General features: G+C 39.1%; 2 protein-coding genes across 3 annotated transcripts in view; one reads left to right on the top strand and one right to left on the bottom strand.

The window, feature by feature from the left end:
- iqsec1a (IQ motif and Sec7 domain ArfGEF 1a) overlaps positions 1 to 23,146 on the top strand; it is a 100,534-nt gene that overhangs the window by 17,637 nt on the left and 59,751 nt on the right. For both annotated transcript variants that reach the window (XM_085260976.1, XM_085260983.1), the window contains exons 2-3: positions 1,997 to 2,026; positions 8,806 to 8,913. In XM_085260976.1, coding sequence (XP_085117102.1) covers positions 1,997 to 2,026; positions 8,806 to 8,913 — 138 coding nt within the window. The remainder of the gene's footprint in view (positions 1 to 1,996; positions 2,027 to 8,805; positions 8,914 to 23,146) is intronic.
- On the bottom strand, positions 18,690 to 20,452 carry LOC146550836 (E3 SUMO-protein ligase ZBED1-like). Its single transcript, XM_085260984.1, has 3 exons — positions 20,148 to 20,452; positions 19,700 to 19,850; positions 18,690 to 19,594 (listed from the first exon to the last, which is right to left on the bottom strand). The coding sequence occupies exons 1-3, from the start codon at positions 20,450 to 20,452 to the stop codon at positions 19,148 to 19,150; spliced, it is 903 nt and encodes a 300-aa protein (XP_085117110.1). The 3' UTR covers positions 18,690 to 19,147.

Raw genomic sequence — 23,146 nt, 5'->3', positions numbered from 1 at the left:
ATTTTATTTCTGTAGTGTGAATAGCACTGTACTTGCTTTTAAAATGCTATTTACTAAAGGCAATTTCTAAAAGAACCTATGAAATGGCAGGGTCAAAGGTTCATAGGTATGACCGACCAAGCTTGCAGCTAGAACTGCAATCAAGCATTTGGAACAACTGGCAATAAGTCTTTCACATCACTGTGGAAGGATATCGGCCCACACTCTTCTTTGTGTGGTTGTTTATGGTCCATTAGTCCATCGACTTTGAGTAGACCAATCCAAAACCTTTTTTCTTTTTCTTCATGGTCAATCAGATGTGAACTTGCTGGTGTGTTTGGGACATTGTCATAACACAAGTAAGCCTGAGCTTTTGGACATGACATGCTCGTTGGAGATTCTCCAAGATTTTCTGCTAGAGAGGAAAATCCATGGTTCCAGGAGACCATCACCACCATGTTCCATTGTTGGTATGATGTTCATTTTATGCTGTTAGTTTTACTTCAAATGAAACCTTCCAAGTCATCATGAAGATGTTGGTTTTTTTTTTTTGTTTTTTTTTTTTTTTTTTTGGGAAATCTGAGACAAGACTTTGTGGGGTTTTTTTTGTTTGTTTATTTGTTTTCTGCCAGATATGTCATTCTGGTCCTGTCTCTTTCTTATTGTTGAATCATGAACACTGAACTTAACTTAGGCAAGTGAGGGCTCCAGTTCTATTGTGGCCTCATGGATGAGTCGTTCATGTGCTCTTGTAGAGATTTTGGTAGGCCAGCCGCTCATGGGAAGGCTCTCATGAGAGATCCACTATGCTTTCACTATAGTGTCTGTGAAGGTTCTCAGTCATCCAGGTCATCGTAGTCAAAGGAGCTTGCAAAGAAAAGCGTCTGGACTTCTTTAAGTTGCTTGAAGACGTTTCACCTCTCATCCGAGAAGCTTCTTCAGTTCTAAGGTCAAATATTTAAACCCAGTGGGAGTATCCCCCCCAAAGAGGGACAAAAGGACCCCCTGATGATCCTCTAATCACATGAGCCAAGGTGTGAAAGCGGGTGTGGGTCCCAATCAGCCAGGGTTTTGGGTGAGCTCATTGTGAAACCTGACCCCACCTTATCATGCGATTTCCTGAGGTCAGATGGCCCAGGATGTGAGTGGGCGTTAAGGCGTCTGGGGAGGGAACTCAAAACTGGATTATAGATGGCAGGCAGTTGGTGTCGTAAACCCCCGCCTCTGTTCAAAGATGGTCGCTCACAGTGGACATAGATGACTATTTTCACTATAGTATGTGGTTGTACCACATACTTTTTAACATGTGGGCCACCCTTGCTTATGCTGTTTTCGGTCAGTCAGCCAGCCACAGAGAAGTTCTAACATATAAAGAGCCTTACAAGCAATGGAAAGTGTCCACTGTAGCCACGATGTGTGCTTTTCATCCCTTTTTTCCCTTTTTGATCCATATTCCCTTAAATGAATCAACATGTGACTACTGCATTTTGTATTTAATTGGATTATTTATTTGTGTATTTTACAGCACTGTGGCTGTTACAACCAGAATAGTTGTAGTTTCACATTTCTTGTCCACGAGTCGTCTATTCTATTACACAGGCCATCATGAAAGTTTCATGCCTATCTAAACACCAAAGTATAAAAAGGTTGGGGTTTTTTGTTTTTTTTTTGTTTTTTTTTTTTTGTCTTCAAGGACAAGATACTGGATTCAGTAGACACATTTTTGACACATTCAGTGGAATATTTTGTAAATGTCACACCAAAGTTGTATCTAGAATATAAATTGTGTCCACTTCTCAGGAGACCAGATTGATCTGTTTAAAAGTGTAGCACCTGTCAGTGTCAGATAGCTGCACTTTACTGCAATAATGCAGTTGCTGAATCAAAGCCTGGTGGTTAGTGAGCCATTTTATGTAACTTCACTTGTCTTTTGCTGTCCTACTGAAGCACTGCAGCATCCCTGTTTCTACCTGTTTAACAAAAACCATTAAAACCGTGTGTCTCATTTGTTTTTCAGATCTGAATGTGACGCCTCCAGAATGGTCAGGTATGTCCACCTGCTTTTAAAAATCTGTTATTATTGTTTTTATCTGTTTAGGTTGATGCATCTGCCTGATACTTATCTAATTTAAAGAAAAGCTTGTGCCTTTTGGGGAAATCGTCTTATTGCTCCAGAAAATACTTTGGTGAAGACACTGTCCTACATAAGTCTTTCAGTTTGAGTGAGGAAAATGAATAACCAAGGATCATGAGGCTAGCCAGGGTAAGTGAGGAACTGAGGTAGGGCTGTTATTGGTGTTTCTTGATATTGCAGTGTGGAGGATGTAATGAGATTTTTATGTCCAGTCCAAGGTCACACTCTTCTGTTGATAGTTGCTGGCTGTGTGAACTTCGATAGCTGGAGATTTATAGGTTTGTTTCTCCTGACAGAGTTAAGTTGTGGGTTGATTTAAAACTGTAATGTGAGTCCATCATTTGCTGTGAACAAAGCTGAGGGAATATGGCTTGCATGCAGAGAGTAGATGGGCTTCTCTTGCTGGTAAACACACTCCTTATCTGCAGTTTCTCTCTTTAGGGATGTCTCGCTATGGGATCCAAACAGTCTCTCCCCCTGCCTCTGTAGTGCGGTGTATCAAGAACCTAACAGAGTCTAGAAAAGTTGAAAAATTGTGGCAGAGCCTGTCCCGTGTTTTTGATACCAATTTTCCAGGCTGTGTCTGTTCTTTCCTTATACTCTCTGCTGTCTGCACTCCCAGGCTGCTTCTCTTCTGCTCTAAATGTCCCATTACAAATCTGAAGTAAATTCAGAGGGCCACAGCCTGAAGATGTGTGCCAGTCTTTGTCTTTGTACAGTCCCAGGATATGTGTACTTCAGTATGTGCTTGCAAAGCAGAGACGTGTGTGTGTATATGAGGTTTGTTTCACACTCGGTGTGTAAATCATCCCAGAAAATGGGTTATATGAAACTTTTATGTGTTCTGTATGAATTTGGATAAATCAAAGCGTTTATCCTTAATTTTCTATTTTGGACTTCTTCTTCTTTTTTTTTTTTTTTTTTTTTTTTTTTTTTTTTTTTTTTTTTACTATTACCAAATATTAATTTCACTTAAAACATCTGAATTGAGTTTTTAGCTGCAAGACTTTCTTTGGACATTATCAGGGTTATTGTCTTCTTCCTGTGTCTGAAACGGATGTGAACAGATTTTTTGGTTATCATAATTTGATTTTTTTCATATACCTCAGCCCTGTAAAAGCAAAGAAGCAAAGCAGTAGAAATGGAGGACAAGGCTTGAGAGCCAAATAATCCCATCTCACCAAATTGGTGTTTTGATGTAGTTGGAAAAGTCTCAAATGGCAGCAGCCTTCTGCTTGCAATTCTTGCTTGTGAATTTGGCCACAAGTCCCAGAATCTTCCGTTCGTTAAGTGTCCCAAAACTGTTAATATGCTTATGTGTAAAATGTGGTTCGAAATTCAAGCATTAAGCATCTCTGCCAGCACAGTTTGGATCTTGCAGCTTTGCTGGGAGCTGCACACAAACTTGATACTAACTTATAATACTTGTGACTGAATTCTTGCTGCTGCTCACTTTTTAGCAATAAAATTTATGGTAGTCTGTGTAAATCAGTGAAAAGCTTCATGACCTCTCACCCCACATTGCAGGACTAAATCTACATTACATTTTAGAAATGGATTGGTATGTGTGCTGAGAGAATAATAAAATACTTTTTAAGCCTATGAATAAATCCATCAGCAAACAGTTTAAGATTCAAGCATTGATTTAATTGAATGAATAATTAGAGCAAAGTGCTGAAATGCTTTTAGGGAAGGTTGATATGTATAAAATAGTCCAATTGGTTAAAGAGGGTAACTAAATCTAAAAAGAACAATTTACAAATACAAAAACGAAGAAACTTATATTTGATTTTAAAATGAATACACACAATCATATAACACAAAAAGCCTTTTTAGCTGTGTTTCTATGTCTGCAGACTCCTCCCACATGATCAGGAATTGAGCAAGCAAATGTGACACAAAATTATACCTTAGGCACCTGACGGTTCTTATCTATATCACGTAGTATGATGTCAACGTGCTGCCTAGCAACCACTTAGCAGTACGCTAAAAATACCTCTATTTAACATGTACGCTTCCTCTATAGGACCTTATGAAAGCATCATATCATTTTTACCCCTCAGCCGTAAAAGGCTGATGTGGTATTATAATCACCCAGCGGGGCAGGCAGGCGGTGTATTCAAGTTTTTGAGTACAGCGATTTTAGATTTTATACCATAGGTGCATCTATTAAAAATTTCAGAGGTGTTCGAAACAACTGAGTCTCGCTGTTTGAATGTTGACCTCAAGGTCAAAAGTCAGCTTTTCTGAAAATCACCTGGGATTTTCAAATTTATACTATAGGCGCACGTACTTCGAGGCTGAGGGGTAACACCAGTGGTTACTTGTATTTGTATGTCAGGAAAATAACATCTAATCTATATCCACAAAACATAAGTCTTTAATTATATATTATGATGCCATCAGGTTGCCTGGAAATCCCCTAGCAATGGCCAAATAAGACTTAGTTTTTTGCGTTTATGCGCCTACACACATGAACTCATCCCATCATTTTAATTCATGGCAGTATCATCTCATTTATATCAACAAAAGTGGAATTATGTTACAATATCGTCGCATTGCCTAGCAACCACATTGCAACGGGATAATATGGCCCATTTTATTTTTTTCTGTTCATGCTCTTATGGTGCTTTTATGAGGTTTTGTATCATTTTAAATTCAGTATAATAACAACTAATTTATATCCACAAAATCTAAATTAAGCATGATGTGTTATGACGCCACCAGGTAGCTTGGCAGCCACCTAGCAACATGCTAACAAGACCTTGTCTTAGCATTTATGCACAAAACACCTTTTGTGTTAGGTTAAACAAGCGTGCTAGTATTTTTAAAAGAAAAAAGAAAAAAAAAGTAACATTTATTGGTTTGAGCGTAATTCGTTATCTCTTTGACTTTTGATTAATTATTTTGAGTTTTGGAAATACAAATTAGGTACTCAGTTAGATGCTTTATTTCACAATTTATGTATTCAAACTGTCCACAATCTAAAATACTGTATAGGTCAGATGTATTTACAAATTCAAGTAAAGGCAATCAAGATGCTCATAGCAGTGGTGCAATTGAGATATAAAATGAGAAATTCTAAATATAAGATCTACAGAACGGATTTTAAATGATGATTTTTAACATTAAACATAAAAATTTTAAATTACATTTGAAACAATAAAATCTTTGTATATAAAATGTATAAATAAAATCTTTTTTAAGCCTATTTGCGATTCCATACTAAGTTTCACTATGCACATCTTCTGTGTCTTATAAAAAACTTTTTTCATGCTACTGCTTCTAATGTTGTTCCCATGATATGGATATACTATCTCAGTGCAAATATTCTTAGCAACCAACCAGCAGCCAGATTCAAATTGCTGTGACAGCTACCATAAATTTCTCCGTCACTCACTCGATTCATCTTGGCCTTGAGTTTCCTTTTGTATCGCAGCTTAAAGCTGTTTACTGTAAAATCGCTACAACTGCCAAAACAGCACTCTGCTGACAACACACAGCAGACTTACAGTCACTTACATCTCTCACCCTGTTAATATGCCACACCATGACACAAGTGAGTCGGGTTGTTTTAAATTTTGTGTGTTACATGGCTTGGTAGGTTTCATTATCATTTATAATGGAAAAGCCACCGAACTTGGTTCAGGCGCTATAAATAAATAAGCCATGCTCCCGGAAGATTGCTTTGCACTGGTTTGATAGAAGTTTGAGTGAGCGTGTGGGGAGAGATTGGCCCAGTCGGCGATGGGGGATTATTCTTATACACACTCCATGGCTAATGAGAGAGGAGTAGCAACATGGCGGTGTTTAATTGGTCTGCTGTTGTGTAATCAGAATGGATGGTTTCATTCAGATGTGATTACACCCGGGCTCAGATAGGAAGGCAGGCGCTCATCAGCCTCAGTGACCTGCTTTTATTGGATTGTTCTTCAGTGAATGTTTAATGATAAGGTGTTCTCCCACTCCACATTTTGTACAGCACTCATTCATAAGCCCGACGAGCACATGGCCAAAGCCTAGAGCTGAGGAGTAGTCGGGCACTTAATCACGCCAACTGCATTGGGAATGCAGGATGAAAATGCTCTTGTCTTATTTATACCTGTTTACTTAGGCTCGGTGAGATTGTGTTTTGTGATGGATGGCAGTTGTTATAGTTGTCTGGGAGTGTCTGAGAACAAAGAGCAAGTTCCAATTTCATATTGTTTCATATGCTGTATCCATGACCGTGGCCCTTTTGAGCACTCCACATTCTGTCTTTTTTTTTTTTTTGTATTGAACATGTTTGGCTTCACGCACATGAAGGCCAGCTTGTCAGCAAGCTGCAGTAATAGTGGGTGACTGGAGGTATTCTGGAAAGCCTTAGCGAGGGCTGCAGCTTTGATTTCCCCGTAGTCCTCCGCAGAGAGTTGGGGAAACAGAGAGGAGGGGATTATACAGCTCAGTCATTATTGTAGGAATGACAATGAAGAGAATAAAGCTTTGCTGGGCTGTTGTTTGGGGGGCGTCAGAACCCCTTTTTAGAGTGCATCTCAAAATAATACCATAGGCAAAGCCCTTCCAATTAATTCAAACATTAAGTCAGAGTAATTTGTTATTGTAACAGGATTGTGGGAAGATTTATGACGTTCAGTGATATACTATAAGAATTAACATACAACATTAAAGAGGAGCAAAGAGACTGCACTCTTGCAACTTCTATTGCTCATGAGGCTTTTCCTAAAATAGGCTTGGAACTGCAGATTTCTCTCTGAAGAGAGGGCATCTCTCTAGATCCGCACAATGCGTGGGGTGAACTGTACTTAATTCACTCACAAATCTATCCTACAAAGAGCCGGGCTGTCCTCCAGTGCACTGTCAGGCAGCTGAACTGATACTTGTCTACAAGCACGAGACGTGACAGTGACAGGCCTGTGTCGCAGAACTGCTCCAGTGCAGTCTTGAACCCTTGGCCGGTGTACTCCTCAGGGATCACACAAACCTATCTCGTGTTGCCAATTTTGATGGGTAGGACACAGAGCCTGCTGTTTGCACGAGTCCTTCCCGATTAAGAAAACTGCATTTCAGATCTTAACAAGGAATTGTCCTGAAACAATCCCCTACAGACACGGGAGTGTGCAGTGTGTGGTGACAGAATCCGAAGATGCAAATTAAAGTCACATGACGTGTCACTCTCATGGGAAAGACCTGACATTTATTTATGGTCTGAAGCAAAGTCTGAGCCTTGACTCTGTGGGACTTTCTGAAAAACTAATGGAGGACGGGAAGAAAATTTCAGACTAATCCAAGGTTCATAACTCTCAACTGAGCCAGAGCAGAGACATTAGCATTTTTGAAATTAATAATTCATTGTGCCGAAACAGCAGCAAATGGCAGCAGCCATGACACAATTAGCCACTGCTATGTCTCAGGGCCTCGGTGCAAGATTTTTCATCTCGACACTGAGTTAAACAATGAACAATAATAGCGTTTTTCTTCTGAAGTAAGATGCGGCTGTATGTTTTCGATGACGACTTCATTCTCTGGCAGAGATGGGTGGGTTGACTATAACCCACAGCTTGAGAAATGTGCTTTGCCCATGATAGACATGCAATCCAATGGGGGGCTGGCTCAGTGAAAACCTTAACAGATGAGAGAGAAATATCTCTGTGGAAGTGATCTCCTGTGGAAGAAGATGAGAAATGCCTGAATAATCAGTAGTAGAGGAAAAAACTATTATAACTTTACAGACAAAGCACAAGCCGTGAAGTTGCATATACTCAACAAAGGAGCTTAACTTATGTGAACTCCCAATTATGTAAATAGGATAACTTGAGAATGAGGCGACATAGGAGTTACAAATTGGTACCGTTGGTGTATTTACTAAAGATCTCAGTGATCTCGACTTCAAGGTCAGAGGTCAAGTTTTCTGAAAATCTTGTGAATGCGATGCGATAACTTGAGAACATACTATTTTGAAATTGATACCATAGGTTTGTTTTAGGAGGCTAAGGGATTGCATTTATTTTCTTTGACGCAGTCAGATTGAGGTCTTTTTTTCACCCCAAGTTTTCACACGCATTACATTTTACTGTTACCTACTGGCATTTTACCCATATTTGTTTCAGAGAAATGTAATTATCTGGCAGTACAGACACCATTTTGTTATGTTATCAGTGTGCAGCACTTACTTTGCACCACTGTTCACAAAATCAAATGAGAAACAGGTTTGGAGTAATATTAAAAAAAAAAAAAAAAAAAAAGAGCATGAAGTTATGCATACCTGGATGTATTTCTTGTACATGAAGAGTTCAAACATTTATATATCTTATTGAGGACATCTAATTGACATAATGCTTTCCCTGGCCTCATACCTTAACCCTAACCATCAAAATGAATGCCTAAACCTAAGCATAATCTAATTGTAACCCTGATACTAAGATGACATTTTGAGCCTCTAAAATGTCTTCAAACTCGTGGGGACGGGGATTTTGTCCCCATAAGTGACTGTTGGTCCCCACAAGTATAGTGTCATGCCAATTTTCTGTCCTCACAAAGAGTCTAAACATGGGCGTGTACATGCACGCACACACAAACAGACTCACACAGCCGTCATTTCATTTTAAAAATGTTTCTGTCATATCTGTCCTTGCAGGTACCACATTTCTGTTTTTTCTTGTTTGTTTTTTGTAACACAGTGTGTCCTTTTGTAGGAGACATACATCTCTACCAGTTGAAGTCACAGAGAATCCCGGGAGGTTGGTTTCTGAAGGTTGCAGAAGAGTCACCCCCTGCCGCAAGTGGAAGTCTGCTTCCTTTGGGTACAGTGAGATGTTAATTTTAACAGTTACTTCACATTCAGTTTGTCTCATAAGCACTGCAGCAAAACAATATTTTCCTTGTCTTCCTCTTGTTAATGTCTAAAACTCTTCACTGGTGATATTGATCGCCCTGCTAATTAGCCTCTCTATGTCGGAAGTATTGGCCGTGACAGCTTGACAGCTGCAAACTTTGCCGCGTCCTAATGTTCGAGGCTTTGCAGCTGCTCTCATCAGCTTTTTATGACACAGCAGTTTGATTGCTGCAGTGCCTTTTTTTTCTGATCTGCACATTAAAGTCTTCTAACCAAATGCACTGTAGGAGGAAATCATTAAGTATAGCCTTCACGAAATATGACCCTTCATTGCTGCGTACCCATTAGCCGTGCTGAGCTTGGACCTTGACAATCTCTCAACAATGAGGAGGGAGCAGAGCACAAAGTCGCATCGACGGGACAGACTTGGTGGTGGTCTTTAAAAGGCATGAGTTTCATAAGAGACACCTCCCTGTGCTATATGCTTCATCATCAAAAAGCAACGTGCCCTAATCCACAGCCCAATTTTAGCTCGCGTGCAACCCAAAAATAAATCCTACTGCATAGTGGGAACATGCTCTATTTTTAAAGAGCAGTGTTCAGAGGTTTCTGATGAGTAGTAACATCTGTGGGTTGTTTTTAGACTTCTGTAACACTGCAGAAAGGAGGCTTTGCTATTTCTTGCTGATTAATATCTCATTCACTCATGCTCAATCTATTTGTCTCAATATGATTGTTATACAGTAAGTAATTTTCAGGCGTAAAGTTAATGGGTTAAATGGATCATGACTGCAAACAAGATGATGGCTGTGCTTTGAGGTTTAATATTTTCCTCTTCAGCTCAGCAGCACTGCTTGCGTCCGTCAGCGTTTACTTATCTCACAGTTAGAATGGGATAATTATTAAATGATGGTAAAAGAGAACGAGCCCCCTTCCTGATCGTTTTGGCTTTGCTGATTGATTTCAAATGGTCTTGCTTTAATGCTGCGTCCCAGATGTAATTATTAATGTGCGCAAGTTAATTATTATTGATCTTTCCTTTTAGTTAGAGAGCTCACAATTACCAACAGCAAAAGCAGAAAAATGGATCAGTTTGGTCAACATGATAGAGTTGTGTCTCACACACACACAGACACACACACAGTCATGTTTGCATATCTTTGTGGGGACATCTAATTGACATAGTGCTTACGCTAGCCACTACACCTAAGCCTAACCATAAAAACTGAATGACTAACCCTAACCCTTAGCCTAAACTTAACCATAACCTGGTTGTAACCCTAACACCAAAACCACATTTTGAGTCTCAAAAAATGTCCCCATAAGTGCTGTTGGTCCCCACAAGTGTTTTGGTCCCCACAAAGATATATAAACATAGTACACACACACACACACACACACACACACACACACACACACACACACACACACACACACACACACACACATTTACACACTTGCACCGGTGCTTGCACACTCACAGGAAATGGTAAGTGACAGGGTGGACTGGAAGTTTGCAAATCAGATCACTGCATGGCCCAAAATGTAAGCAAACATTTGTTATAAAGGCCTTGGTCACAGCTGTCTTTTGTCATGCTTGACTTGTTTTGGAGGGTATTATTTCCTTTAGAAAGAGAGGAAACTCGCTGCATATGGTGTTTCAAAGGTCCTGTGCCAGATTTGAACCCAGGATGTTGCACTGTACACCACAGTGACTAGAAAACAATATTTTTTTTTTCACATCATGTCTGAAAAGAAATGTTGGGTTATCCTTCCTTCTCGAGGGACGCTGGGTGTTTGAGGCTCTCATCGACTGGGTGACTCTTTTTTTTTTTTTTTTGGAAGTACCGTATGTTTTTGTGGCACTAACAAAATGGAGAAGGTGAAATATTAATTACTATGGCATTTGTGGCCTGCTGTGCTATGCCCTGCAGATTATTTCATATTGTTTTAGTAATTCTAGACTTTGGAAACTAAGTTAAAAGACTTATTAGGGATTAATGGAACAAGTTTGGTGTCAAAGCTGTGTCATTCACAGAGCTCAGCTTGCTCCTCATCCTCCAGAGTTAGGGCAGTCTCTGGGGGCGGCCAATTACATTCAGAGCATGTAGAGTGTCTGCTATACTGCAACAGCATAAACACACTCCAGGCACTGACTTTAATTGTTGCTTCTGCTGTATACTTTTCTTTACTTCTCTTTACTTGTTTGCTCTGCTTTATTTACTATGTACTTGTTCTTTCTCTGTTCTCTTCTACATCAAAGCATTTACATGATCAAATACCATTTCATCACCATTAGAGCAAGGCAATCCATTAGCTTAGATGTGAAAAACACTTTTTCATGCATAAACATGTCTGTTTGAGTCAATAATGGACATCTGATTATTATGTTTTTTTTTTTCACTAAATCTGGTGATATTATGAGACTGTACAGATCAGACCAGACCAGTGCAACAACAATAAGCCTAGAAAAAGTTCACTTTCATACCACCAGTGTGGAAAAGTAATCTCCTTCAAATGTTTGGAGCACAAAAAACTGGTCCCAGCAGGTTTTGTCAGTGCATGATTTGTTTTCTTTAATGTAGACAACAGAATGGAAATATTGTCGATTTTTCTCATTCAGAAACTGTCAAAACATCCAGAAACTACAGAGAATCACAGGCAGTAAGAGATATCACTTACAGTCTGCCCCATACATTTTGGAAAAATGACACAAATGTTGTTCAATCTTGACTACTTGATTTAAAATCTATGGTGGTAGTGTACAATGAAGTGCAGACTTTTAGCTTTAATCCAAGGGGTATAGTAAAGTTATCGCATTAATTCTTTAGGAATTAAAAACATTTTTATGCATAGCCCCTCAAAAGTAATTAAACATACTAAGATGAATATAAGGATCTAAGTCCTTTGCCACAGATGAGTCCTGAAATCTAGAATCCATGGACATCATCAAATCCTGTTTTTCCCCCAGCTTTCCTGGCCCTTTACTGCAGCTGCCTTCAGTTGCTTCTTGTTTGTGCGTCATTCTGCATTCAGTTTTGTATTTAATAACTGAAAAACAAATATGTTTAGCTGAGATCAGTTAATTGAGTTTCTAAGTTATTGGAAGGACATCGTGTGAGCTCCTGAGGCAGGTAGTTCCAAAGCTGAGGGTCCCTGATGGCAAAAGCAAAGTCGCCTTTAGATTTAAGCCTTGATATTTGGAACTGCCAGGAGGACCCCATCTAGAGGTTGAATTCGCTCACACAGGGTCAACATTGTTCCTGTGTATCTAAGGGGCCAGACTCAAACTTGCTTTAAAAGTGAAAATTTTAAAATGATATCTGAAACGTACTGGTAGCCAGTCGAGAGGAACCAGCATTTTGGTGATGGGATTCTGCCCGCTTAAACCAGTAAGAAAAACTGTGAACATTTTGCTACTCTTGGTGGTGGTCTTTAGCACCTTGGACAGGAAAATGTGTCAGCATAAGCTCCAAGCATTCACACGTAAATCACCCAGCTGAAACACTGAAATGTTACTGGTGTGATGATGGCCTGCAATGTAATAGCATATGTGAACCACAACAAAGAAGATGGATTGCCTGACTTCTGTCAGGACGCACACATCATTTTCCTCAAGATATATAATTCTTTTTCCATTCTTGACTTGCTTTAAAGTGCAGTAAATCAGGAGCTAGCGACAAATCAGAGTCCGTAGACCAAAGTGGAACAGAGAGAAGAGGAAACATAACTACATTTAAAAAAAAAAAAAAAAAAAAAAAAGGAAAGTTATTTTAAAGGGGTGAATTCACAAAAAGAAAATGGATGACTTCCATATTAATTATAAATTATACTGTTTTGTTATCTACAAAATGTTTTTACTTCTACATATAGAAGTGAAAGTACTGTACTTACACTTGATAACAGGCTTTAATAACCTAAGAACTGAAACTATAAAGAGATTAGGTTAAAGTTTCCCAGCAACCATGGTAAAAAAAATGACATTTGGTTTATCGGAGCGATCGTGGCTCAAAAGTTGGGAGTTCGCCTTGTAATTGGAAGGTTGCCGGTTCGAGCCTCGGCTTGGACAGTCTCTGTCGTTGTGTCCTTGAGCAAGACACTTCACCCGTTGCCTACTGGTGGTGGTCAGAGGGCCCGGTGGCGCCAGTGTCCGGCAGCCTCGCCTCTGTCAGTGCGCCCCAGGGTGGCTGTGGCTACAATGTAGCTTGCATCACCAGTGTGTGAATTTTACCTGTACAGCATCCCGCTGAGTGTATCGCTTGCTCCTAGCTCTGGAATGACCTGCTAGAGGAAATTAAGTCGAGTCAGTCTTTCTTTGAGTCTTAAAACACATTTTTATGACAATGCTTTCCCTTTGAGTTTTTCACTTGCTTTGAATAGTCTACTTCCTCAGTACATTACTCAGTACAACTTATTGGAATTGATGTTGGCTTTATTTAAAATGGCCAATAAATGAAATGTAAAAAAAACCAAAAAAAAATGTTGACAACACACAAATAAAACAACCAGCTGATCCGAGCACAATCGGGCAGAGAATAATAGAGTAATCTGTGACTTGTTGTTGTATTATAAGAAAGAAAGAACACATAAATAACTGTTCACTTTTTATTTTGTGTGACTGAAGGAAAAAAGTATTTGCCAGTATATCAGATTTTTACATCACCAAATATCTGTGTCCACATTGGTCTTAAACGTCAGTGGAGCTCTAGTTTGTTTTTATTTTGTTCAGTCTTGGTTTTATTGTATTGCTCCTGTGTAGCATCTCGCAACATGATTTTTAAGTGCTGCTTTAAATAACTAGTTGTTATTATTAGTGAGCGATATACTGAAACTCAAAATACAGCCAAATATTTAGCTTTCAGTCTCATCATTTGCCATCTCCGCCTCTGTAACGATTTCTCCCACTTCTGTCTCTTCTGTGGCTCTGGTTTCATTTGTAAAGACTAGTGGCTGTTTCATTTCTACTCCTCTCCCATGACTGTTGAGCGTAGAGTGGGAGAGGTGAAAACAGGAAGTGTGTTTATGTCAGACTAAGAAAGCGAAACTGGAGCATACAGCCAGTCCAATAGGGATGCAGGATCTCAGCTTATTGTGAGAAAGGATCATTGCTCTATACGGTTTACTGAGGGAAAAGAATCCAAATTCATCTGCAGGCATGTGATGGAAACTTGAAAGAAAATGGTACAAAAGCAGCATATTATATGTTATAATATAGGAATATAGACAACCACATGAAATGAAGGGTAAAAAAACACATTTTCTTCCTCAGTATCTGTAAATTACATGAACAGAAAGCATGTTTTAACTGATTTTGGGTGCTGCATGTATTCATTGCCTGCAGCTGCCTTCTAGTTCAGTCCCGTCCAGATTTAAGACTTCTTCTGCACCCATCAAGCTCAGCCCAAGGCTGAATGAATGCTTTTAACTACCCAAGATGCTTTCCCTCTCTTCCCTCTCACGCTTTCCTCACTTCATGCCTCTCTTTTAATTCCCCCCCCCCCTTTTTTTCTCCAGATATTCTCTTTGTTCTTTCACTCAATCAAATATAAATAAATAAATATCATCTGCTGGTCTGTAATCTTTCACCTCCTTTGACTCTGTGGTACGTATCTGTGTCTCCCTTTTTCTCTCATCAATTAAAACAACCCATCTGACTTGATTAATAGCTAAGGGGCAGAAGTAAAAGTGGGATGGTGAAGTGTAACTCTTTCTGAAGTGTTTACACCCCTCTCTTAAGGCTCCAGTAGGTTGTAAACTTGCTGTTACTGGACTGGTCCATTTATTTGAATTTGATGTTTGTATTATCTGGCATTTGACTTTTAGAAAACACCTAAACTTGGATCTCCACTAGTACATATTTAATTCCGGGGTTTTATGTTTTTAATTATAATTATAAAGTTAAATGGCTATTTCATAACAGGACCTGTGATTACGTTCACTGCAGAGCTCATTGATTCCTGCAAATTGGCCTTTCTTCCTGGGATCGCAGACCCCCACCCTAACCTTCTGCTGATGCAGCCAATGTCTTATTTGCTGATGGCTGGAGGCAGAAAGGCAGCCCGGGAGACTGTGATCTAGCTGCAGGGGTGAATATAGTGCAAAGCGACACATACACAGAAAAATGACAATATGTAGGTTCATGAACCCTGCATCATGACTGTTATTGCAGGTATTTCATTGCAGCATTCCCCTTCTGTAAGGCCTTGACAGTATCCGTGGTCATTTGGAAAGGAGTTTAACGATGCACTAAACATTTATTGTATGTGGCTGCAAACAGTCCCGGATAAATGAATGAGCAGTTGTGTCCAAGAGTTAGTGCTGGTTTTTAAAAAGAAAAGGAAGAAAAAAAAAAAAGAGCAATTAAAGTGCCTTCCGCCCTCCATAAAATTCAGACTGTTATTTAATGCTTTCTTTTTTGGTTCTTTTTCTCTACTGCCGTCAATATTGAAAAGGTTTGATTCCACCAGATGGGAAATTACATCTGTGCAATGATTTAATAGGCCTGTGAAATAGAAGGCCCACTACCTTAATGTGTTTGAACTCTTGAGAAAACTCTTTGAAGTTCCCAGCTTCTGTTTCGTCATCACATTCTCTTAAGAGTTAATTACAGGCTCCACGCTGCGCTCTGAAGCTGCATAGCTGGGAACACACAGTTTTGATTTAGAAGTAAACGCAGGCCATTTGGTTCGTAATAAGTTGCTTTGACTCTAAGTAGCAGAGCAGAATTTGATGCTTTTTGTTGTGCCATGTGCCTTTCACTTGACTCAGTTTTGCAGTTAATGCTTTTGGGCAAGATGCACGCATGTGTGGTTGATCTGCGTATGTGTGCTGTCACTTTCGCATGCAGACAGCCATGCCGCACATAAACAGTTTTCAAAGATTGCGATGCTGTGCTATAAAGCCTGGCAAGCTGTAAGTTGTGATGTTATGGCTATGTTTTCACTCTAACTCATTCATAATGGGGAGCATTTATGATTTTTCTTATTTTCTGTCATATATATGGTTACATTCACCTAACAGTGAAAGATTGTACATTTAGTCCCAGGAGGACAGACAGAAAAGAAAATCTGTCAAATCAAACATTCAAATCTATCTACTGTGGTGACTCCATGTGGAGCATCTGAAAGTAGATTGTAGACAATGACACTTCAGTTCAATTAAAAACTGTCCAAAGAATTATGCAGATCTGGAAAGACTGTGGCGAACCATCACCTTCGAGGAAGAAATGGGTTGGGAAAAAACTTGTATAATCATGATTGGCATTTTCTCAAATATTTGGTAAAATCAAATCACAAAAAATCCACAGTAGAACTCACTGCCATGTTTAATAGTGAAAGTGAGGATATTTCCATGCATACAATGTAAAGAGACCTTAGGGTATTGGGACTAAAGAGCTGAAGTAATCCACTCATCAGTGATCATAGAGATTGGACTCAGGAGTAGAGGAAAAAGGTCACGTGGTCTAATGAGTCCTGTTCTAGAGTGATGGGTGCAGCAGACAAAGTGATGCGCCCATCATACCTGGCGCCTGCCGTGAAAGCCTGTGGGGCCGCTATTATGATCTGGGGTTTCTTCAGTTCAGTAACATTATGTGCCAAAAAATTAGGTCAGCTGACTACCTGAATATACTGAATGACCAGGTTTTTCCATCAGTGGAGTTTTCTTTTTCCATGCCACAGGCATATTGCAAGATGACATTCCCATGATTCATCAGGCTCAAATTGTGAAAGAGTGGTTCAGGGAACATGAGATATGATTTCAAATGTGGAACGAAAACCACAGGATCCGGACCTTAACCCTAGTGAGAATCTGTAGGATGTGCAGGAGAGGATTTTTTTGTTGTGGGCCGTAGTTTGCCTGGCAGTGTGTATTGTGGGTTTTTGTTTTGTTTTCTTTTTCTTTTTCTTCTTTTGCTTTTCTTTTTTTTAATTTATTGACAATTGCCCATAACGTGTGGACTTAACTCTGTTTAAAAATGGTGGATGCTCATATTAGACGTTAACAAAACTTTGAGTAGTGGTGAGCACTATAGTCTCACCCTCTCACTGTTGTCTTTTACTTGTGGCGTATAGCATGTGTGGGGGGAAAAGGTGTCTTAACACCTTATAAATAAGGTTTATTTTAAATATTATCACACAAAGCTTCTCTTGTAGAGTTCCCCATCAAGAATTACAGATGATTTATACATATCACCCGCACAGCAATAAAACTTGCCTTATACTGTGTAGATGCTTATACTGCTCTGTGACTAAAACAGCTCTGACACTGGGGGGGGAATTAGAAAAGGACGTCTGGGGGTGCCCTGTGGTGTTTAGGTGGGTGCTAAGTTAGTAACAGCTAACAGCATCTTAAAGGTCACAAATGTTGTTCATTTCACCTTTCAGTGGTTTTAATGTTGCAGCAAATTCAATTCAATAATCTATACAGGACTGCTAAAAGTTGTATAAAAAGACCCCAGAAAACTTGTAAGTTCTTTTTGTTTGTTCTTTTTGTTGTTGTTTTAAAATTAAACTCGTTTTCAATCAGTTAAATTATATAAAATAGCTGACTGAAAATTTTTGAGAGTTTTGAGAAAGAAATAACATTTAAAGTAATTCATTCATTGTTGATTATTTTCTGCCTATTCCTTGGAAACTAAGCGTGTTTCTTTTATTTGGGAAGATGCTGAGCATTTTTGAAATGGTTCATGGAAATGGTAAATGTGACATGTATTTCATTTCATAAGAATTTTAAGGGTTAAATTGATTACAAAACAAAATCAGTTCTAAACATGTTACATTATTAAGTATCTGTTGGCATAGTAGCTTTTTAAAAAGATATTGCCTAACATTTTGTGTTTGTTGTGCAGTTTCTATTTGGTCTGTTTCCAAGGGTAAGACCTGCCATTGGATGCACTATTACCTTGACAGTCATAATAACCACGCTGCAATTAAAAATTAAGACATTATTAAAATGAGCACACATTCTGCTTACAGTCGTAGCCTTAAAACCTTCAATCTTGAATCATTTATCAGCCAGAAAACCTAATAATAGTTTAATAATTTGCCATGGCGTGATTTGCGATATGACATACTGCTCTTGTTTAAAAAAAAAAATAAATAAAATAAAAATAATTTTGTGTTTTCAGCAGATGAGAAAATAATTTTGAAAGTACAACATGTGTCTGCACAGGAAAGTGGTTTAATTAGAATAAAATGTATTTGTGTGCTCCCCTTCAGAAAGGCAGGAGTTTGCAATTCTTCATGCATGACTGAAATCCGATGTGTCTGTTATAAATGCATCCCGTCAGCAGTAATGAAAAGTCACCCAGATGTGTGGCGACAGGGCACAGGTGTTACATTTCAAGACAAAATCATGTGTGACACAAGTATGATTTGGAGAGCCTTTAGGTGATACATGTGCAAGCACTGCACCTCCAGCTAGAAGAAAAAACATGTCAGAGCATCCTTTTTTCCTCAACCAGTGCTTTTCTTTCACTGTATTACCCACTGCCACTTTCCGTGTTAAATTAGATATAGTGAGAGATTAGTGCTACTGTGCGACTGCCTCAAAGAGCTTATCCTTTCATTAGTTCCGTGCAACATTAATATCAGGCAAAAGAGACTGGGAGTGTTTCAGATTAGGGCTGGGAATCGTCACTGATTTCTAGAATCGATTCGATTCCGATTCACAAGGTCCCGAATCGATTCGATCCACGATTCGATTCGATTTTGAATCAGTCCGAAATATTATTATATGAACCATAATATATATAAAATTATGATAATTCACCTTGTATATGTACTGTCAAAAGAACCCTCTAAGCCTTGTGAATGAATTACATAAATTTCAAAATTAAGAACAGATACTAAAGCAGTTAAATAATGTAATTTTTAATTAACATTAGTATATATATTTTTTCATACATACATTTCAAGTGGATCAGGGATCCAGTGCAAATAGAACACATCTTTTGTAAACATCAGTAAAACCTCAGAGAAATAGTTTTGCTGTTAGTGTCTCACACAGCTTTTCTGAAATCCACTATTGTGTTTTGGAGACACACAGTATAACACAGCATGTACAAGTGAACTGACAGAAACTGACCGATCAGAAAATGAAAAACTGCCTTTTAAAATACTTCAAAAAATGAAAACATATTGAACAGTATTGTAAAACCTCTGTGAAACTAATGCAATTTAGCCTTATTTATAACTACCCTCTCACTTCTTTGAGACTGTAAGGTTTTTCTGCAAGAAGAGAAGCTGGTCTACATGTTGTGGAGTCAGGCAGCTCCTTTGTGCGGTAACAGTGTCACCAGCAGTTGAAAACACTCGTTCAGAAGGAACACTGGTCCCAGGTATGGAAAGATACTGCTTTGCTTGTAGAGCCAAGAGAGGATACTCCCTTTCATGGTCCCTCCACCAGATCAAAGGATCCTCAGAAAGTGCAACAGGCTCAACGTCCCTGTATCGATTCACTTCTTCCTTTGCCTTCTGAGTTGGTGTTTTCTGTGGTGCTGTGGTTTTTGTTGAGTAGGCTGGCCCAAGGAGAAAAATTAATGCAGAGTCCTTTGACCTCTTAATTGGAGGGGCATAATCCACTTCATCAACACCACCAAGAGAGATGTCAGGGACAGTTTCCTCAGATGTGTCACCATCAGACTGTCGCTGTAGAAAAATGAAAACTTAATTAATAAAGAAATTACTATTTATATTCTAACTCGAGTAGTGCAAAAAAACCAATAATTTTTTGTTTTTGTTTCTGTAACTCACAATAGCTGTGTCCACGTTCTCCAAACCTGCTGCTTCCAACACCAACTGAGAGAATGTGTTGTTACAGGTCTCTTTGGACAAGAATGGCAGGGCCTTAAAGCGAGGATCTAATGCTGATGCAATGTAGAGCTTGTCCTTTAGGGCCACATATCTTGAAAAGAGATTTTGCACATTTAACTCAGTTTATTATGTTGGATATACATGTGCATGGTTACATACACTCATGCAAGATCAGAAACATTAATATACGACTTTGTTTCCATAATTTATATATAAACATCTATAGATAGATAGATATAAAATCAAAAGGCCTATTACTAGACAAGAGGGCTTAACTAACATTTTTATAATATATAGATTTTTTCACTATAATAAGAATTTTCATGTAATACATGCATCCATACAGTTACACTCATTCATGGCATATACACACAATTCATAAACATACCTTGACTTCAAGTTGTCGTACACAGCAGTCTTGAGGTCTTTAATCAGTGAGGAGTCATGAGAGACACTGATCATCTTCTCCAGCAGCTGTGCATGCAGAGGTGCAATGATGGAAAGGGTTGGGGACTTTTCTTCAGACATAACCAGTGTGGCTGCTTTCAGCGGCTTCAAAGCTTTCACTATATCTTCTCCATCAGTTATGTCAGCCTCTGTAAGACTACAGAGATTACTGTCACTTCTCCTCACTTCAGGTGAGAGTAGAGCTGCAGAGATTGCTGGTTGTTGCTCTAGGAAGTGTTCCAGCATCTCCAATGTGCTGTTCCATCTGGTCACCCCATCAGTCACCAGCTTATGGGCAGGTAGATTCAGTATCTTTTGCTTCTCTTTAAGCTTGCGACTTGCAACAGTGCTGCGATGAAAAAAGGATGCTATGCGTCTCACTCGGCCAAGCAGCTGAGCAACAGCTGCTAAATTGAGTGTGTGGGCAAAACAACCAATGTGCAACCAGCCCGTTATTTCTACAGCTCGCACCATATTTGCAGCATTGTCAGTTACGATGACTGGATTTTTGTTTGTAAGCTCCCATTCTTCGATTGCTTTGAACATAATTTCAGATAAATTAGCTGCTGTGTGGCTTGCTTCGGTGGTTCTTGTCTGTAAGACATGAGACACGAGTCTCCACTCCTGGTCGATATGGTGTGAGGTGATAGTCAGGTAGTTATCTGTTGCTCTGGATGTCCAGCTGTCACAGGTTATAGCGACTCTCTCTGCTGACTTGAGTGAGGCTGTAACATCGTGTTTCACTTTTTCATACATGTTTGGGATTACCACTTCACTCAAATGTTTGCGTGATGGTAAAACATAGCGTGGTTCTAGCGTATTAATGAGGTTTTGGAAGCCATCATTTTCAACAACGCTGTACGGACGTATATCTTTACATATGAAAGTTGCCACAGACTGGGTTATTTTTTGGGCACGTGGAGAAGTGGATGCCAACTTCATTGCAAATGCCTTTTCGAGTGAGCGTTGCTTGGTGTCGGCCGTTTTTGCTAGCGGGATATCTGGATGATGCCTCGTTAAATGATTTCTGAGATTTGTGGTATTTCCACAGTGCTTTACCTCCATTTTGCACATCTTACATACGGCTTTGCTTTTGTCCAGCTCTTCACTGTCTTCACAGTTCTTAAATCCAAAGTGTTGCCAGACATCTGCCTTTAGGCTCGGTGGCACATTCCCGGGAGTAGCCATGATGGTTCATGCGTCCAGGTCACTTAACTCTCGCGTGACTTCCTCATGTTAACCGCTTGCAAGTTTCATACGCGGCAAACTACATATGTATAAAAAAAAAATCGATTTCCGGATTTAATGAATCGATATCGTTTTATTCCAGTTAGAATCGATTTTAATCGATGAATCGATTTTTTTAAACCCACCCCTATTTCAGATCTATCTCTCAGTTTGATACGAGGCATTTGCAATTCCAAAGCCCCACATCAGCGCCCGGATCGAGCTGGGGGAAGAGCTCACAGGGATGAGGTGAAGGAGCAAGGAGTAGCTTATCCAGGAAATAAAACTGAAACATTTGTTCTCTTCTGCTTTTTCAGCTCTGCCACTCAAGAGCAGGGATTTGTCTGTGCATGTGAAACAAGATATTAAAGTATTGCTGCTGCTGGATGAATGATCTGTTTGTGTGGGGGTGAAATTTCCTGCAAGCGAGGAGATGAATGACAAACTGTACATTACAATTATGACGATAATACATACTGTATCGCTCTGTTTTTAACCTTAGTTAAAATTTGCATGTATCTGGATTGTTTTCTTTCCTACTTGTTTTTACTATGCGAGTCAAGCAGTGCTGTAATTGGTGGAAATTGAGGCTTGAGCAAGAAAAGTGGATTTAGATCTCGCAATTTGTGACCTTACAGTAAGACAAACTTCTAATTAAACAGGATTTTTATCACCAAATGCAGTAATTGCATACTGTGTACTGTACTGTATACAAACATGGAACCATGCAGTACATATTATCAAAAGTAAGTGAGCTTTACAGAAAAAAGTAATAGCATTATGCTACTTTTCATATTAACGTTTTTAAATGAAAAGAAGACTCAGATGAACGCTTCAGTTATACTGTGGAGGCTATTTCGCTGCAGTGGTTTGGATCTACCTGTTCCTTAGAGAAAAGGATCAGTGCTAATAATTACAAAGTCATGGTCTCCTCCAGGAGGACAATGCTCCATCTGAGTATGAACATGATGTAAATCATATGCTGCGGCCTTCACAGTCAACAGACTTTAACCGAGCTGATACCTGTTCTGTCTGTACACACAGACATAGTCCAACAGTTTATTTTTCCTTTCGTTTGTGTGATAAGCTTATAACTATGGATGTTCCTGGCAACTAATAACAGAAAATCTAAGAAAATATTAAATGCATGGAAGTTAAACATTGGCCAAAGAAATGTTTTTTTGGTTGGTTGATGATGCTGCAAATGCACACATTAATTTCCAATTTGGCTAATCTTATCAGTGCTAGCAGTGGTAGCTTAGGTTTCCTCCATTCTAGTGTCTATAACTCAGTGTAGAAAGTGGTCAGCTGCTTGGTTATATTACATTATTTGTTTTCTGACGCGGCTAAAGTAGAGCGCAGCCACGCTGGTTCCTTCTTGCTCATTTACAACTTCTATTCACAGAGAGAACGAACAACAGCAGGGCACAGTTGTTTGTTCATGGGTGGTGACCGGTCATGCCATATGCTTTTTGAACTGGCAACTTTAATTGCACATTAATAAATAAAAAAACAAACATGTTTAACTGACTTATATTTTTGGCATCAACTCATTTGTCTGGTCACCTCTCCAAAATTTGATTATAAAACATAAAGAAATTCAGCCCCAAAGTTGTTAAATTTGTGCTTATTTATAGTGAGCACCTAGAACAGTATATATAAAAAAAAAAATAAAAAAAAAAAGTGTATAGCAATATAGTTTCCCTTTCATAT

This window comes from Mchenga conophoros, linkage group LG20 (assembly GCF_057382185.1).
Source record: "Mchenga conophoros isolate Kocher_MC1m ecotype Shallow Benthic linkage group LG20, M_conophoros_male_GT1.1, whole genome shotgun sequence".
Lineage (NCBI taxonomy): Eukaryota > Metazoa > Chordata > Actinopteri > Cichliformes > Cichlidae > Mchenga > Mchenga conophoros.
The sequence above is the reverse complement of the archived record's forward strand: the minus strand, read 5'-3'. Positions and strand labels throughout refer to the sequence as shown.

Excerpts from the sequence above, each read along its gene's own strand:
- LOC146550836 (XM_085260984.1), bottom strand. The coding sequence starts at position 20,452 with ATGCTGGAACACTTCCTAGAGCAACAACCAGCAATCTCTGCAGCTCTA. Across the intron at positions 19,851-20,147 it reads TACGACAACTTGAAGTCAAG|ATATGTGGCCCTAAAGGACA; the intron begins GTATGTTTATGA and ends TCTCTTTTCAAG. Across the intron at positions 19,595-19,699 it reads AGAACGTGGACACAGCTATT|CGACAGTCTGATGGTGACAC; the intron begins GTGAGTTACAGA and ends ATTTTTCTACAG.